At 39.3% G+C, this 15,904-nt stretch overlaps 1 protein-coding gene across 2 annotated transcripts in view; it reads left to right on the top strand.

Moving 5' to 3' along the window:
• The first annotated feature begins 376 nt into the window (after positions 1-376).
• ubr2 (ubiquitin protein ligase E3 component n-recognin 2) overlaps positions 377-15,904 on the top strand; it is an 83,151-nt gene continuing 67,623 nt past the window's right edge. For both annotated transcript variants that reach the window (XM_028820709.2, XM_028820708.2), the window contains exons 1-2: positions 377-521; positions 12,950-13,209. In XM_028820709.2, coding sequence (XP_028676542.1) covers positions 441-521; positions 12,950-13,209 — 341 coding nt within the window. In that variant the 5' untranslated portion in view covers positions 377-440. The remainder of the gene's footprint in view (positions 522-12,949; positions 13,210-15,904) is intronic.

Genomic DNA, 15,904 nt, shown 5'->3' with positions numbered 1-15,904 from the left:
AATTTTAAGGGAATTTTTAATGGCATAATTCCTTCACCAGCTGGCAGTTAACTTAAAAAATAAGTTGCAGGCCCCAAGAGAAATAAGTAAGATACCTGCCCCATCTCTGGGGAGACGCCAACAAATAACAGCTGCCTTCTTTAAAGAGTTTGTTCGGACAGACACATTATAGACTAGTGACCGTAAATGGCCGGGCTGGACAGCAGCCGTTTCCTTCCAATCGCATATGCGCAGAGTCCATTCGCTCATTCCGGTGTAAGGAGGCCGCCTCTGACTTTACTCCCCTTTTACAGGTGAACAGCGATCTAATTTGCATATATGTCTGGGCGTTGTCCAATAAAAACACTCGTTGTGGCCGGTGACACCCCGCCTACACCTTTGCGCGACAGCAAGGCGGAAGCGACTCGAATGTTTTGTTTCCTCTTCCTGTTTCAAGAAAAATGGCGGCGGAGGCTGCTGGAGAAGTAGGGACGTTTTTAAGTGGTGACCTGCTGGATTTTTCTCCGAAAGACACTTCCCTGGTAGGGAGCCTGCGCGTGCGCCTGTCGTGTTGCGGAGATTGACTCAGACTGTTTGGGGGGCCCCGTTGTTTATTCGGCGCTGCTGTTCGTCACTGGGCTTCTGAGGGTTGTTATGTTTGTGTGTCTGATGTTTGTAGTTTGTTTGCTACATTGTTTTTATTGTTATTTTGTCATGGAAGGCAAAACGTCCCTGCCTTACTTTTGTATCCAAATAGTATCAATACGTGTGAAGATAGTGCTATTATAAAGGGATGACGTTTTCGTTCACTATTTATTGTTTAGTTGTACATGTAAAGCCTGCTGATCATGTTTAGGCAGTATCGTTTTGTGCAGACTTCTCGTGCTTTATTCTAAACGTGCTGTTTGTGATGAATGTGGATTGTGTTTTGGACTGCAAGTCAACACTTTTTTTCTTTCTTTCTTTAGTCCACTTTCACAAGATTAAACCTGTTGTTTTAAGGGTTATATCCATTTTGTTATTTCCTCCGCAGATGTAATAATGGGGTTGGTTGTTTGTCAGGCAGGGTGTCATAGTGGAGATAGCAATGGATTTTAAGAGAATGAGACCCCAAGCGAGTCATTTAACCTGCCTTTGCTCCACATAAATGTACCTTAAGTACCGGTAGGTGCACTGAAATTGATTGGTAAGACGCTTTATCAACAAAATACGGTACGCTTGTAGTCTGTAATTGTCAGAGAAATACTACCTTATAGGAACTGTTATTTTGTACAGATTTCCTCGACCCTCGGGGCGCTTTTTCAAGTTGAAGTAAATGGTGTTAGCTGAGATGTCTGCTAGCTTTTATTTAGCCTGCAGCAATACGTAAGACTTGCTGAGCTCTGTCCTGGATGGATGCTTGCAGCCAGGCTCGGCGTGTTAAATAATGCAACTATAGGCAAGGTACATTTGGAAAGCACTAACACAAAAACCCATTTAACATACAGTATATATTGTTGTGCATGTACAGTGCTTTCTCAGAACGGCAGGTCAGGTTGGTCGCACCCAAAACATGACAAAACGACTCCGGATCCCGGTTGGCAACCAACACCAAATGGCAGACACGCGGTCCAGTCCCACCCTCCGGATATTACCTTCTATCTGCTGCAGCCAGGTGTTACGTGAGCATCCCCTTGGCCTGGATTAGTGACTCGGGTCCTCCACAATGAGGATCCTGTGAGCCGGATCACCCTTGGGGAATCGTGCCACATGGTCATAGTGTTGTAACTGACGCTCCCTCACAATGCAGGTAATTACTGAGCTCTGTCCTGGATACTTACAACCCGGCCGGGCTTGTTAAATAATGCGAGGTAAATCTTGAAAGGCAACCCCCACAACAACATGGCATAAGACAAAAACACAATTAACAAACAATCTGTATTGCTATACAGGTACGGTGCTTTCTCTGAACATCAAACCAAAATATTTTTTGAAAAATAGTGAAAATGATAATCTTTAAAGCAATAAAATACACAAATGTATTAAAGCCAATATGTGTATAAGAGTGAAAAGAAAGTGAAACTCCATTGCATTGCTCCTCCTGTCCACACCTCTAAATTACCTTGACAGTTTCTAACTGCTCTGCAAGCTTAAAGACGCCTATTAAAATAAGTGCACGCTGTGCAAGCCTAACAAGACATACAAGAAATGTGACTGACACGTTAATGCTCCAGAAAATTGACAATATTACAAAATAACAATCAATTTATATGCAATGTGATAGCATGGTTGTCAATCTGTCATAAACATCAGAGGCAAAAAAAGTATAGGCTGCAACCCCGAAAATTCAATTCGGCAACAACAATATTAATACACTGTAATAGCATTAGAGGTCACTGATGTGGCAAAGTAAAATTAAACGATAACACATTAACAGGACTGTTAATGTAGACCGGGAGTGAATTGCTAAAGACAGATTTAATTAAAGGTAAATGTATCCCCCATGTAAGAGACGCATTTACATTAAAACTCCACAAATTCTGTCCTCCCTTGTTCACCGTCATCTGTCACCTGATGATTGTACTCTTTTCATTCACTACTGGTGTACTAAAACAGTTCTCCTTATGGTCTCTCACTTCAAAAAACTGATGCTTTGCATTGATAGGATGGTCATATTACCTGCTTTATATGCATCAGTGACGAAACTGGAGACAAGAATAATGGGCAAATGTATACAGCTAATTGTTATTATTCTAGTCAGTTTAGTTCAAAGGTCTAAATACGAGGGGCGTTCAAAAAGTTACTGCCCTTTTTTTTTTTTAAACTCTTAAGAATTTCAAAAACAAATGATGTCACTTTTCTACATACTCAAATTCCTTTGCAATGCAATTTTCCCAGCGTCTTACCAACTTGCCCAATTACTACTACTCCTCCTGCCTTCACCATTTCTAACGAAAATATAAAAGTGTGGAAACATTTTGAACGTCCCTCGTATAATCAGACTTGTTGCAGTGTATGGGACTACAGGGTTAAAAAAAAAATTTTGTACTCTCACCATCACTGTAGGGTACCTGTTAGACTCGCAGGTTAAATTCAAAGCACTTGAAACAATTTAAAGTCAGCATGTAGGTGTTAATCGGGTTTGTTTATTCGGTTGCATTGATTGGATGAATTCATTTTTATTAAATTTACAGATTCTGGATATTTATCAGTACATAGCAATACTGGATTTGAATCACTTGCAAAATTAATTTGAACTGTCAAAAGAATTGCATCTTATCCAAATTCTGGAATTCGGACTCTGCAGCCTGAATGTAACCTTAATAGGCTTTAACAACACAAGAGCGCGAAACGCAGCTGTTGCAGACTTCTCAATACCTCTTAACGTTGTTCCAGTATTTCCCAATGAAACCCCCCAGACAGTGCCTATGGTCGTATGTAAAAATCAGGAAAGTATGTTCCCAAACCATGTATTGACACATGGCTACTTGGAAATACATGTGTGTTTTTTCTTCTTCAGATGCTCGCAGTGTGGCTGGGCATTGTGAACTGCGTTTGAACCTTTTAAAATGAAAACATTTCTGACAATTTATAAAGGTAGAATATTAATAAGGCACTGGATTTGCAATTAATTATGTTTTACTCTTTTTCTCTTTTTTAATATTAAAAGAAATTTTGAAATCTTTTCAAAAAAAATTGAAAATGCTGCGCTTACCAAAAGTTATTTCAGGGCAGCAGCAAAGTAGAGTGTGAGGCACGCTCACAACCACACATTTATAGAATTAATGATTTAAAAAGGCAAGTTGTGTAGAAATGTGCATACGTCAGGTTTTATAAAATCCATTTTTGTGGTGTTCCCATATTTATCAAGCTTGAACCCATGCAAACTTTTAAAAATAGTGTGAAGTCAATGTCCCCTCCGTGTGTAAAAAGAGCCTGCATATGCTTTGTGTGTTTGATGTTTAAAATCCGTAGTTTTGAGATTAGTTGTGTATATGAAAGTGTTTTGCTGGTTTTTCTCTGCTCAGAGTAGAAGTGTGCTCTCCAAGAGGTGCTCCCATGCTGTTTACTGCTCATTTTCATTTTAAAATTGGAGCCAGAGGAACATATTTTGGGTCCCGGTGTGCCCTTGAGTGACAGCATGTTGATTGATATTTTGTTTTTTTGGTGTTTTTTAAGTTACCTTATGATGTGCCACTGTTGAGTTTAGGAATTGTTTTTATTACTAAGCATTGTTTTGCACTTTTTCAATTACCTATTCAGTATTAGAATAAAAACCGGGAGTGGTCTCCCCTTGTCTTTCCCGTATACTAGAATATGGGGATGGATATTTGAGGAGTAAACTGCAAGATGATTATATTTGTATATTAAGTACATTAAAGAACCATCAACAACAAATCAAATTAATAATATATTGAACAATTATTACAAACGTAAAGCTGAACAAATCAGACTCTGCAGCTGCATGAATAAAAGGTAAAGTACCAATTCTGGTTAACGGAACTAGCCCAAAAGTTGATAGAAATCCACGTTTTGTACCTAATTCTTGTATGCAAAATTTGGTTGACCTAAGTGAAAGTGCACTCAAGTTATCGTGTTTATACACACACACACAGACATTATTCTAAAAATTGTATTTTCAGACTCAGGGAGGTCTAAAACATCGAAGGGAATTTTTGGAGGATTCCTATACTTCGTATACCAGAAAGGCAGGGAGGTTTAAAACGTCGAGATTCATCAAAATCTCGACATTGAGTCTTTTTACGATTACAAAACTTTCCCTGTATGTCGTATGTGAGAAAGTAAAAAAGTCGAAATGGTCGTGGAATGATAAATATGACCAGGTAACCAACATGCTTAGGTGGATCAACTTACTAATACAACTTTTAAGGTCCTAGTGTGCAAAACTTTTTTTTTTAAAATTACAAAATAAATCTTTCCTAATTAAAACTTATCAAACAACTGTTTTATGCCCTTCACCTGATAATGTACTTTAAAGGGAAAATAACAATACAGTATCGCAGACTCATCAGAAGCAATGAAGCCGACAACAGAAAATGCAAATTTAAATGGAAATTCAGCAGTGATCCACCAGAGGAGATTTTAGCATCTTGTTTTATCATTAAGGTCTTAAGAAATCTAACTCAGTTTCAGCATAAAAGATTGAAGAAGATTGTAATTGTGCAAGCTATAATTGTTGTCAGTTTTTTTTTTTGTACAGGTGCTGGTCATAAAATTAGAATATCATGACAAAGTTGATTTATTTCAGTAATTCCATTCAAAAAGTGAAACATGTATATTAGACTCATTCATTACACACAGACTGATATATTTCAAATGTTTATTTCTTTTAATGTTGATGATTATAACTGACAACTAATGAAAGTCCCAAATTCAGTATCTCAGAAAATTAGAATATCAATTAAGACCAATGCAAAAAAAGGATTTTTAGAAATGTTGGCCAACTGAAAGGTATGAACATGAAAAGTATGAGCATGTACAGCACTCAATATTTAGTTGGGGCTCCTTTGGCCTGGATTACTGCAGCAATGCGGCGTGGCATGGAGTCGATCAGTCTGTGGCACTGCTCAGGTGTTATGAGAGCCCATGTTGCTCTGATAGTGGCCTTCAGCTCTTCTGAATTGTTGGGTCTGGCGTATTGCATCTTCCTCTTCACAATACCCCATAGAAAATCTATGGGGTTAAGGTCAGGCGAGTTTGCTGGCCAATCAAGAACAGGGATACCATGGTCCTTAAACCAGGTACTGGTAGCTTTGGCACTGTGCGCAGGTGCCAGGTCCTGTTGGAAAATGAAATCTGCATCTCCATAAAGTTCGTCAGCAGCAAGAAGCATGAAGTGCTCTAAAACTTCCTGGTAGACTGCTGCGTTGACCTTGGACCTCAGAAAACACAATGGACCAACACCAGCAGATGACATGGTACCCCAAACCATCACTGACTGTGGAAACGTTACACTGGACCTCACGCAACGTGGATTCTGTGCCTCTCCTCTCTTCCTCCAGACTCTGGGACCTTGATTTCCAAAGTAAATGCAAAATTTACTTTCATCAGAGAACATAACTTTGGACCACTCAGCAGCAGTCCAAAGGCGAGACGCTTCTGACGCCATCTCTTGTTCAAGAGTGGCTTGACACAAGGAATGCGACAGCTGAATCCCATGTCTTGCATACGTCTGTGCGTGGTGGTTCTTGAAGCACTGACTCCAGCTGCAGTCCACTCTTTGTGAATCTCCCCCACATTTTTGAATGGGTTTTGTTTCACAATCCTCTCCAGGGTGCAGTTATCCCTATTGCTTGTACACTTTTTTCTACCACATCTTGTCCTTCCCTTCGCCTCTCTATTAATGTGCTTGGACACAGAGCTCTGTGAACAGCCAGCCTCTTTAGCAATGACCTTTTGTGTCTTGCCCTCCTTGTGCAAGGTGTCAATGGTCGTCTTTTGGACAACTGTCAAGTCAGCAGTCTTCCCTATGATTGTGTAGCCTACAGAACTAGACTGAGAGACCATTTAAAGGCTTTTGCAGGTGTTTTGAGTTAATTAGCTGATTAGAGTGTGGCACCAGGTGTCTTCAATATTGAACCTTTTCACAATATTCTAATTTTCTGAGATACTGAATTTGGGACTTTCATTAGTTGTCAGTTATAATCATCAACATTAAAAGAAATAAACATTTGAAATACATCAGTCTGTGTAATGAATGAATCTAATATACAAGTTTCACTTTTTGAATGGAATTACTGAAATAAATCAACTTTGTCATGATATTCTAATTTTATGACCAGCACCTGTATACTATTCATTAATGTAGTTCTAGTCTCGCGGGGCCAGATGTGTTTCTGAAACGAGAATACACATCTGTGAACAGCCCATTAAGTAGTACAGCGGCGAAATCCTACACTACAAAGGCTACACCCATAGGGCTTCCTCCTAAAACACCTGGCCCCAGTTCCTCCGGTCCGCATGTTTTAAACACCCACTGGGATTACAGGGAGCGAGCAAAAGATACTGGACAAAAGACTTGAAGTTGAGAGAAAACAAAAAGCTAAAATTGCTCTCATCCATGCAGGAGCTCAGTAGCACAAGGTAGCTGAAGCTTAATAATTTAGTTTGCATTTTGAAATGAGTGCTGCGACAGTGGAGACAGACAGACACACACAGACATAGACCACCACAGCTACACATTTGAGAAGTGCCTCTGTCTGCTATGATCTTTCTGTGATTCTTACAGTTGCATATATAACAAAACTGCATATAGAGTTTAAGTAAGCATTGTAGTCTATGGATATACTACGTGTTAATAAAACGCCGCAGCTCTTTTTTCATGGCATATTTGCATTTCTGTTTAGACAGTAATGTTACATTTCTTTAGTTAGTCATGTAGAAGTATAGTCAGAATGTGGATGTTGAACAGCCTCATACATCTACTCGTGTCCTTAGGCAGATTTGTTGATTCGGGTGTTTTGAGTACTGAGCTCTGCATTTCCTGGGGCTCTTAGTTACCACCTGTTTTAAAAGCAGTGATTTTGACCAAGTGCATTTTTTGGAATTCATATTTTCATGACTCCTACACTGTTGTTGTATCTCTGAACATTTGAGCATCTCTTTCATTAGATGTTGGACAAGGGGGCTCCGCCCCCTGCTCTCTTCGCTTGCCTACCCCCGGTGTTTGGTAACCCGAAATACATTGATGAATGTATGAGATATATTGGAGTGTAAAGGTGTAGATGACGAACAAAGGAAGTATATTCATTAATCCTAATGAATGTTCACTAATAGTGGACTCATTACAGAATGCGTTGTCAGCTGATTGGCAGAATTGTTTAGCGGCCGTTTGTCGTTCCTTTCTTTGCCGTATATCTATTGACTGTGCTGTTTGAGAGGCGCGTTGTAGGCGCCTACGTTCATTAATTGTATTCAGGCGGGCTCGTTTCTGTATGTCCGTTAGTTGAGATGTTTCGTTTTGGAGCCGTGACTCCTTTGGTTGCGTTGTTTGAGAAGCGCGTTGTAGGCGCCTGCGTTCATTTGTTTTATCCAGGCGGGTTCGTTTTTGTAGCCCCGTTAGTCGAGCTCTTTCTTTTTGGAGCTGTGCCTGCTTTGCTTGCGGCATTTCAGACGCGCGCTGTAGGCGCCTGCGTTCATTCCGTCAGTTGTGGTCTTTCGTTTTGAACCTGTGCCTGCTTTGCATCCGCAGTTTCTGACGCGCGTTGTAGGCGTCTATGTACATTGTATTTGTCCATGTGGAGCTGTTTAGTTTTGGAGCCGAGACAGTTTTGCTTCCGCGGTTTGAGACGCGTGTTGTAGGCGCCTACGTCTATTGTTTTTATCCATGCGGGCTCGCTTTTGTAGCTCCGTTAGTTGAGCTGGATCGTTTTGGAGCCGTGACCGTGACTCCATTAGTTATCCGTTGTCTACCGTTAGTAATATGGATAATTGCACTTACTGTTAATACTTAGCGTTTTCTGTGGTTGTACCGTTAATAATGCATCACTGTAATGTGATTCACATATGCTATATGGTTTGGACGTGTGAGGATGCCGTACGTTTAATATGGAGAGTTTGTTTATTCTTATTACCCGGACCATGCTGTGTAGTGTGGACGTTTAGTTCAGAAGTGCGTTGTAGGCGCCTGCGCCTTTCGTACTTTCTCGCGCCTTCCGTACTATCTTTGTTGGCCTTTGCGGACCCCATAGTGTCTTACGTTTGACTCTGGGGTGCAGTGCAGAATCCTCTTTTCTGTGTGGCTGTGTCATTAGTCGTTAGCTATGGGCACGTTGTTGCTTCATGTCCTTTTTACGTTAGTTGAGCTCTTTCGTTTTTTGAGCCGTAACTCCTTCGTTTGCGCTGGATCAGACTTCGCTTGCGGTTTATGAGGTGCGCGCTGTAGGCGCCTGCACACTATGTCTCCTGGGTCCATCGCCGTGTACCTGCGTCCATGCCTTCCGGTTTACCGAGACCTGTGTCTGTGCCTTCTGGTTTACCATTCTCGGTTAGTAATATGGATTGGTTTAGAAATGTGACAATCGGTGAGGTGTCAAATTTTTCCCACCAAGTTTTAAGCAAATTCAGTCATGGTTGTTTAAAGAATGTATGTGTGTATATTTTATATTTTCTTTATAATGGGATGCTGTTACCCATAAGCTCCATTATAAAATGCAAGAGCGGGCCTTTTTTTTAATTTATTTATAAAGTATACTTTAGAATGCAGTTTCATGAGGCAAATTCATGTATGCTATGCTTGAAAAGAAATAACTTTGCCTTGAAAAACACCGAAGTTATCCATTGATAACAATTTGCTAGACCAAACGTGACACACAAACTAAGTTAAGCACTGTGGCGAGCGCCTGGGGTAGGTACCCAGCCGGGACGCCCTTAAGGACCAAAGGATTGATTACGCCTCCTTCGGACCATGAAGGGGCAACTGCTATGGGGACCACGTGAAAGGAGCATGGAAGCTGAACCCTATAGGGGCTCGTGGTCACCGCCAGGGGGCACCCAGATGCCAGGAGAGCCCTGGTCCTCAGCACTTTCGCCACACCCAGAAGTGCTGGGGGGACGAAGACCAGGGACACCCGGAGTGCTTCCAGATGCACAGCCGGCACTTCCGCCACACCTGGGAGTGCCGGCAGAAGTTCATTGGGAGGCACCTGGAGCACGTCCGGGTGAATATAAAAGGGGCCACCTCCCTCCATTCGATGGCTGGAGTCGTGTGGAAGAGGACAGAGCTCGGAGGAGAGGAGTGGAGGCGGTCAAGAAGAGAGAGAGGCATTGAGAGAGGCCAGGATTTGAAGTCTGCTTGGTACAGGAGTACTGGGTTGTGTGCACTGTAATTATGAATGAATGTGTGTTGGTTGTTGAACCTTCAGTGTCCGCCTGTCTGTGTCCGGGCCAGCTCCCACAGCACATAGTACAATAGAGCAGTTTCAGTCCGAGTGGCATGCACAAATTACGGTAATTAACTTGATAAATGAGAGAAGGCGAGTTGACAGATGAGGAGAGAAAAACAAATTCCAGTCAGTAGCATTAATGGAGAAAAGAGACAGGACAGTCCACTGTTTATAACAGTCAAAGCTACTTTTCTGATGTCCTACATCAGCTGTACTTTCACCTCCCTCTTTCACATTCTACAATACCCCAATGAGAATGACTCTCTGTCTGCTTGCATTTATGATTTTCTTAAATACTCCAATTTTTATGCAAGAATAAAAATGACATTTTTCCATGTAAGTAGAGATTGAAAATCTAAGGATGGCTAGATGTAGTGTGTGGTCTACTTGACTTCACCTTCAAACAGATGATGACCATTTCTTCTGTTACAGCCCAGCCAAGCAAATCAAAAGCTTTGTTTTACATACAGTATTTTAACAGACTTAACCATTTAAGGTGTGCATAACTTATTTGGTGTCATAAGCATGACATTTGGTTTGTGTGCGATACCCTGGACCTGCCTTTTTCCTTATGCTGCTGGAATATGCTTTGGCCCTTGCAGATCCTAAGCTTGACTAAATTGGTTGAATGATGAATAAATAAGTAGGCAGGGATGTAACACATACACGTAACTGCTAAATTTAAAATGGGTATCATAATCCTGTTAATTAGAAAAAAATTCCAGAGTGGATACCTACTATAACATTTTTACGCTTCCCTTAGTTATGTTGATTTTTCTGTAACCTTATCTAAGTACTTCTGGTCACATTAATAGTTTTTGCCACATGTTGTATACAATATGTTTATCTCAGTTGATAAGAATGAGTAGGTTGTGTAATTTTTTTTTTTTTTTTTTTTTTACATTCAAATTGACTTGCAGATAGGAAAATATTTAATGTGACCAAACAAATACGTTACTGAACAAATGATGTTGAAAACTTAGGCTAATCAGACATCTGTGCTGTCAGTTTTCAAAAAAGGAAAATGACTCTATTCACAAAATCTACAAGCAAGATCAGATATGAAAATAATGGCATTAATATGCCCTGATCAAAGAGGAATAAATTAGAACATTGTTTAATGTCTTGTTTCATTCATATTTCACACCTGGTACAAAAAGTTCTAACTAGCTATCCATTTTTTTAACTGCTTAATTGAAGGTAACCAAATACAAATTTCTATTAAAATTAAGACACTTTAAAATTCTTTGGTTCCCCCTGCGTGTTTTATGTGCAACATTTTCAGTTGGTAAGTGTGTGTACACTGTATGTTGGTAATGTATAATTATGTATGTGAATGTGTGTTACTTAATCCACTTGAGAATTGCACAATTGGACTGTTAATATCATCTATCGTACATACTCGCATTTAAGTTCTCCCACATATAAGTCGGGGCTTGATTTTACAGTATAATTTCTGGTATTTTATAATGTCGGTTGTATAAGTCTAATGTGGAAAACTCACGCTATTGGTCCAAGAGATTATGATATGCTAACGCCCACCTGAAAGAGTAACCACGGAGCACACGACCCTTGTTGTTTTCCATTAATCGTGCTCTACGTGACCACACGGTAATACCCAAACTATTCTGAAGTGACGTTTGCACTATTTTTTTTTTTTTTGTATCTCACACCCTCATACCCCTTTATCGTAAAAGCATCCCTTATCTGTGATGGACCGTTCGATCAGAAGAAAAAGTGAAGCTGGTTTTAAATTAAAAGTCATTGAAGTGGCGAAAGAAAATGGTAACTGCACTGCTGTAACAAAATTTGATGTGTCAGAGAAACTGGTGCGAGATTGGAGGAGGCAATTTTTTTTCCTTTTTTCATCATCTTAAGTGTCGTATTTTTGAACGGGCGTATAAGCCGGGGTCTGATTTTACGATCGATTTTTTCGGGTTTCAAGATTCAACTTGTACGCAAGTATATGCAATAGTTTTGTCATTGGCTAAATGGTCTAATTTAGTAAATACTGTTACTTTGAGTTAAGTACAGTATTATTTGAAAAGACCTAAAACCCTGCTGTTTAATCTCAATTTAAAATTTTACATTGACTTTTAAATTAGGCCTAGTCTGAATTTTGACAATGTTGTTTTCTAAAGTCCAGAATCCTATGTTTTAGTCTGAGGTGTTCATAATAGAAGATGGTCAGCAAAATGATGGAATAATGCAAATTGGTAAATATATTAATGCAGCTTAACCAGAGCTATGTAGAATATCAATGGGAATTATTATTTTTTTGTGGAAAATGTAATAGTTATCATGATAGTACATATAGGATCAGAGTTATTTATAGAGTATTAATGATATCCTTATGAACTGGTGGGATAATTTTAAGCTCCCAGCTAAGTGACTGTCTGGGTGCAGCTCATAAAGAACAATGCAGGATAGATGGAAATGGTGACAGTTCTGAATTCTTACGTAACATTGATAATGTAGTATTTAATATACCGATTATAGAAGATGGCAATTAAAATTCAGAGGAAACTAAAAGATGTTTTGGTTCCAGACAGTGTAAAAAAAGAAACCCATTCTTAAGAAATTGATAGAAATAGACTAAACAGGGTGAATATCTTAAATATTTTGCAGTAGTATGAGATTTCTATTATGAGAGAACTTTATAGTAAAACCTAAGTTTTGGTGTCGTGTCATTGTTTTTCTGTATGTGTTTATGTGAAATATTAATAAAACTATGATAAAAAAAGAATACAGGTAGGACTTGAAACACAATGCCTCTGTCTTACAGTTGGACATGCTACCATCTGCATTGTTCTTCAGACCAGCATGAAGATCGCCTTCTCTGTCATATTTAATAGTCATATCACCTCTGTTTTCTTTCACAATTAACTTTTTCATGAGGATAGGATTTTGTGAGCCTTTAACAGCCATGAGACTGATCCACTAGGGAAAAATGTTTTCTCAAGGTTGTCTTCAAATTGCCAAGATTTTCTTGGCTGGCAGTCAGTAAGCCAGTCAGAGATACAGTATATACAGCAGCTTTACATACATATGCAATGTAACAGTTTGTTTTTCCTAACAAATTACAGATATGGCTGCAAGCCGAAGACCTTTTGTCAGATGTTTACTTGCACCTGGCATGTTACGTGCCAAAAGTTTATTGCCTGGGTCCAAACCCAAATCCTCAGAGCGAGGACATTTTAACACAGCACCTTCTTCTTGGGCCCATGGAATGGTATCTTTGTGGGGAGGATCCTGCCACAGGCTTTGCCAAACTAGAGCAGGCTAGCAAGCCATCCCATCTCTGTGGACGTGTTTTCAAGGTAGGAGAGCCGACCTACTCTTGCAGGTAAGTTGAAGTCCTTGTCTCTGTATTGGTTGTCTATGTTTGCATATCTAAACTTACCTCAGATGCTTTCAACTTTAGAATGTATAAGATTAAGAAAAGATGGACAAGTCATATGATTATAGACATCCGTGTCTTACACAGTGAGTGATTGTGGTATCATAGCAGTTTCTAGTCTGGGCCTGGTGTTGGCTTGAGAAGATGTTTAAAATGGTATTGGGTCTGGATGTGCTTGTTCAAACAATGTTTAGTCTTCGACTTTTAACCATTCTGTCATCCTTCTGTTACTGAGCCTCCTTTTTCCAGGTCAGCGTTGTGGAGGTCTGTAAAGTGTCATCCCTTTAATTCGGTGTCACAGGGGATGGAGTCTCATTTAGCGTTGTCGTGCTAATTAATAGAAACCAGCTCTGGAAGTATTTATTGCATGTCCATTGCACACTGACTCGTGTAAAGACAATTTGGTTTTACCCACTGTGCACAGGTTTAACACGTTCAAGAAAAACTCACAGCAAAGTTTGTGCTAAGTATACAGGCAGTTACTGGGACAGAATTTGAGACTTTTTCTCTTGGAGCTGTGAAGTAGCAGCACTAAGCACAACTCCATCCATTTTAGTTCTTTCTCCTGGTACTCTAGCATTCCTTCTTTTTTCCAGAAATGTGCGCGTTTATAGTGATTCTCAGTTGGCCTCATAAGTATGTGTTTGACTGTACACCTCTTTGGGACCAATGCACACCTACAGTCTTCTTTGCACATCTTGATTATGTGCATGGCAGATTAACTGGTAACTCTTAAATGTCCCAGTATACATAATAGGTTAATTCACAACTGTAAGCTATTCTTGTGAAAATGATTGAAGTTCCAAAGGAGACACATCCTATGAAACAAAGGGGGCATATGCAGAGCTTTCATAGATGGCAAATGGGCTGTAAGCATCAGTAGAAGCTATTGTACCACAGTGCTACTGTTTGTTTAGTAATACTGTGTTAGTTTTCCAGATTTCCTAGTTAGTGGTTTGGGAAAAGAAGCATTTTTCCATTGCATTTATTTACAATCATTGCATAGTCTGCTAGGATTAAGATAAATGGTATATTTATGTAATGGTGGTGCAGTAGTTATTTAAAACAGACAGTAAGTATTTTGGTGTCAGTTATAGAAGTAGTTCTGTGCTGTAATGATTGCATTCAGTTTACTTTAGTGCCACGTCAATTTATGGAATTTGATTTGAGGATTCAAGCATATCAATTAGAAATGCATTTTTTGTTGTAATTCTGTAATCACAATATAAAGTTTTATCCATAGAAAAAACAGATAGTTACACACACGATGTGGCCAAATTAGAGTATATCTATATACAGTGGACCCTTGACTTACAAACTCAATTCATTCGCGGTGGCTGGTTGTAACTCAAGTTGGTTGTAAGTCAAGACTATTTTTCCCGTAAGAAATAATAGAAATGCCCTTAATGTGTACCGAACCTCCGACAGCAACACTTACTTAACTTTTTTTAATAAAAAAGGGTTGTATAATGTGCATAATTTACCAAAAACACCAATGATTTTTGTAATGTACTAACCAAAAAGTTATAAAAAGTGCCTAGCCTACCAGAAACAACAATTTCATACTGTACTCACCATTTAAGTTGACATCTTTGGCTTGCAGGAAGGGAAGAGGAGGAGAATGAAATGGAAGGTGGTTATTGTTTGGAAGGAGCTTCCTTATACAAATCTTTTCTTTGTAAAATTGTCGAGATGGTGGATTTCGACATGCTGTACATATTAGCGAGATCGGTCACACGAACGCCACTCTCATATTTCCACACAATTTCCTTCTTTGTTTCGATTGTGATCACTTTCTTTACCTTCGTTACCTTCTCTTCCTTCCTTAGCAGTTATCGAAAAAAATTATATAAATCACTGCACTGACCGAAATTACGTCCACAAACACATGTATCTGGGCTCTGACTGATGCTTACAAACGCTCTTGGCTGTTTGTTTACTCGCACAAGCGGATACACGTGACCGCATTCGGGTCGTAACGCAAGACGTTGGTCGTAATTCAAAACAAAAATATTTGTCGTAAACCAAGTTGTTCGCATGTCAGGCCAGTCGTATATCAAGGGTCGACTGTACGATAATTATCCTCTGCCATGGATGTTTCCCATCGAGAGGTTTTTTTCTGCCTTGGGCCCAACACTGCTGAGTTAGGTTCAAATTGAGAATTTGTGTTGGAAATCTTTTATTTCCGTGCATATTATGGAGTGTTCTTTTTGAGAGAGTCCTACTGTACAAGTAAGGTCATTTATCTAAAAGGATCCAAACTGTAATGACCCTCATTTAGATTAGAGGATCAATTTGATGAACAGTTTTGGGTTCATCATTATAACTGTCATTTAACAAGACAATTTGGCAACTGAGAGTACATACACTAACTTCTAGTGTTGTAAGACAAGAAACATAAGAGTGTATTTTTTAATTTTGAATCATAAGGGTTGCTAATTATTGCCAGTGAATATTATCAGAGGATTGTAAGTTCAATGTGTTTTTTTTTTTTTTCCTTTTTTTACAATTTTATTGATTCTATTAAAATCAAATAACATTCTATACATGACTCAAGTTTTACAAAAAAAAAAAAGGTTTTAAACAAATCAACCCCCACCCTTGAGAAAGAGAACTGGGCCAGCAGTGTAAAACTTTGCTA

Source organism: Erpetoichthys calabaricus, chromosome 15, assembly GCF_900747795.2.
Source record: "Erpetoichthys calabaricus chromosome 15, fErpCal1.3, whole genome shotgun sequence".
Classification (NCBI taxonomy): domain Eukaryota; kingdom Metazoa; phylum Chordata; class Cladistia; order Polypteriformes; family Polypteridae; genus Erpetoichthys; species Erpetoichthys calabaricus.
The sequence above is the reverse complement of the archived record's forward strand: the minus strand, read 5'-3'. Positions and strand labels throughout refer to the sequence as shown.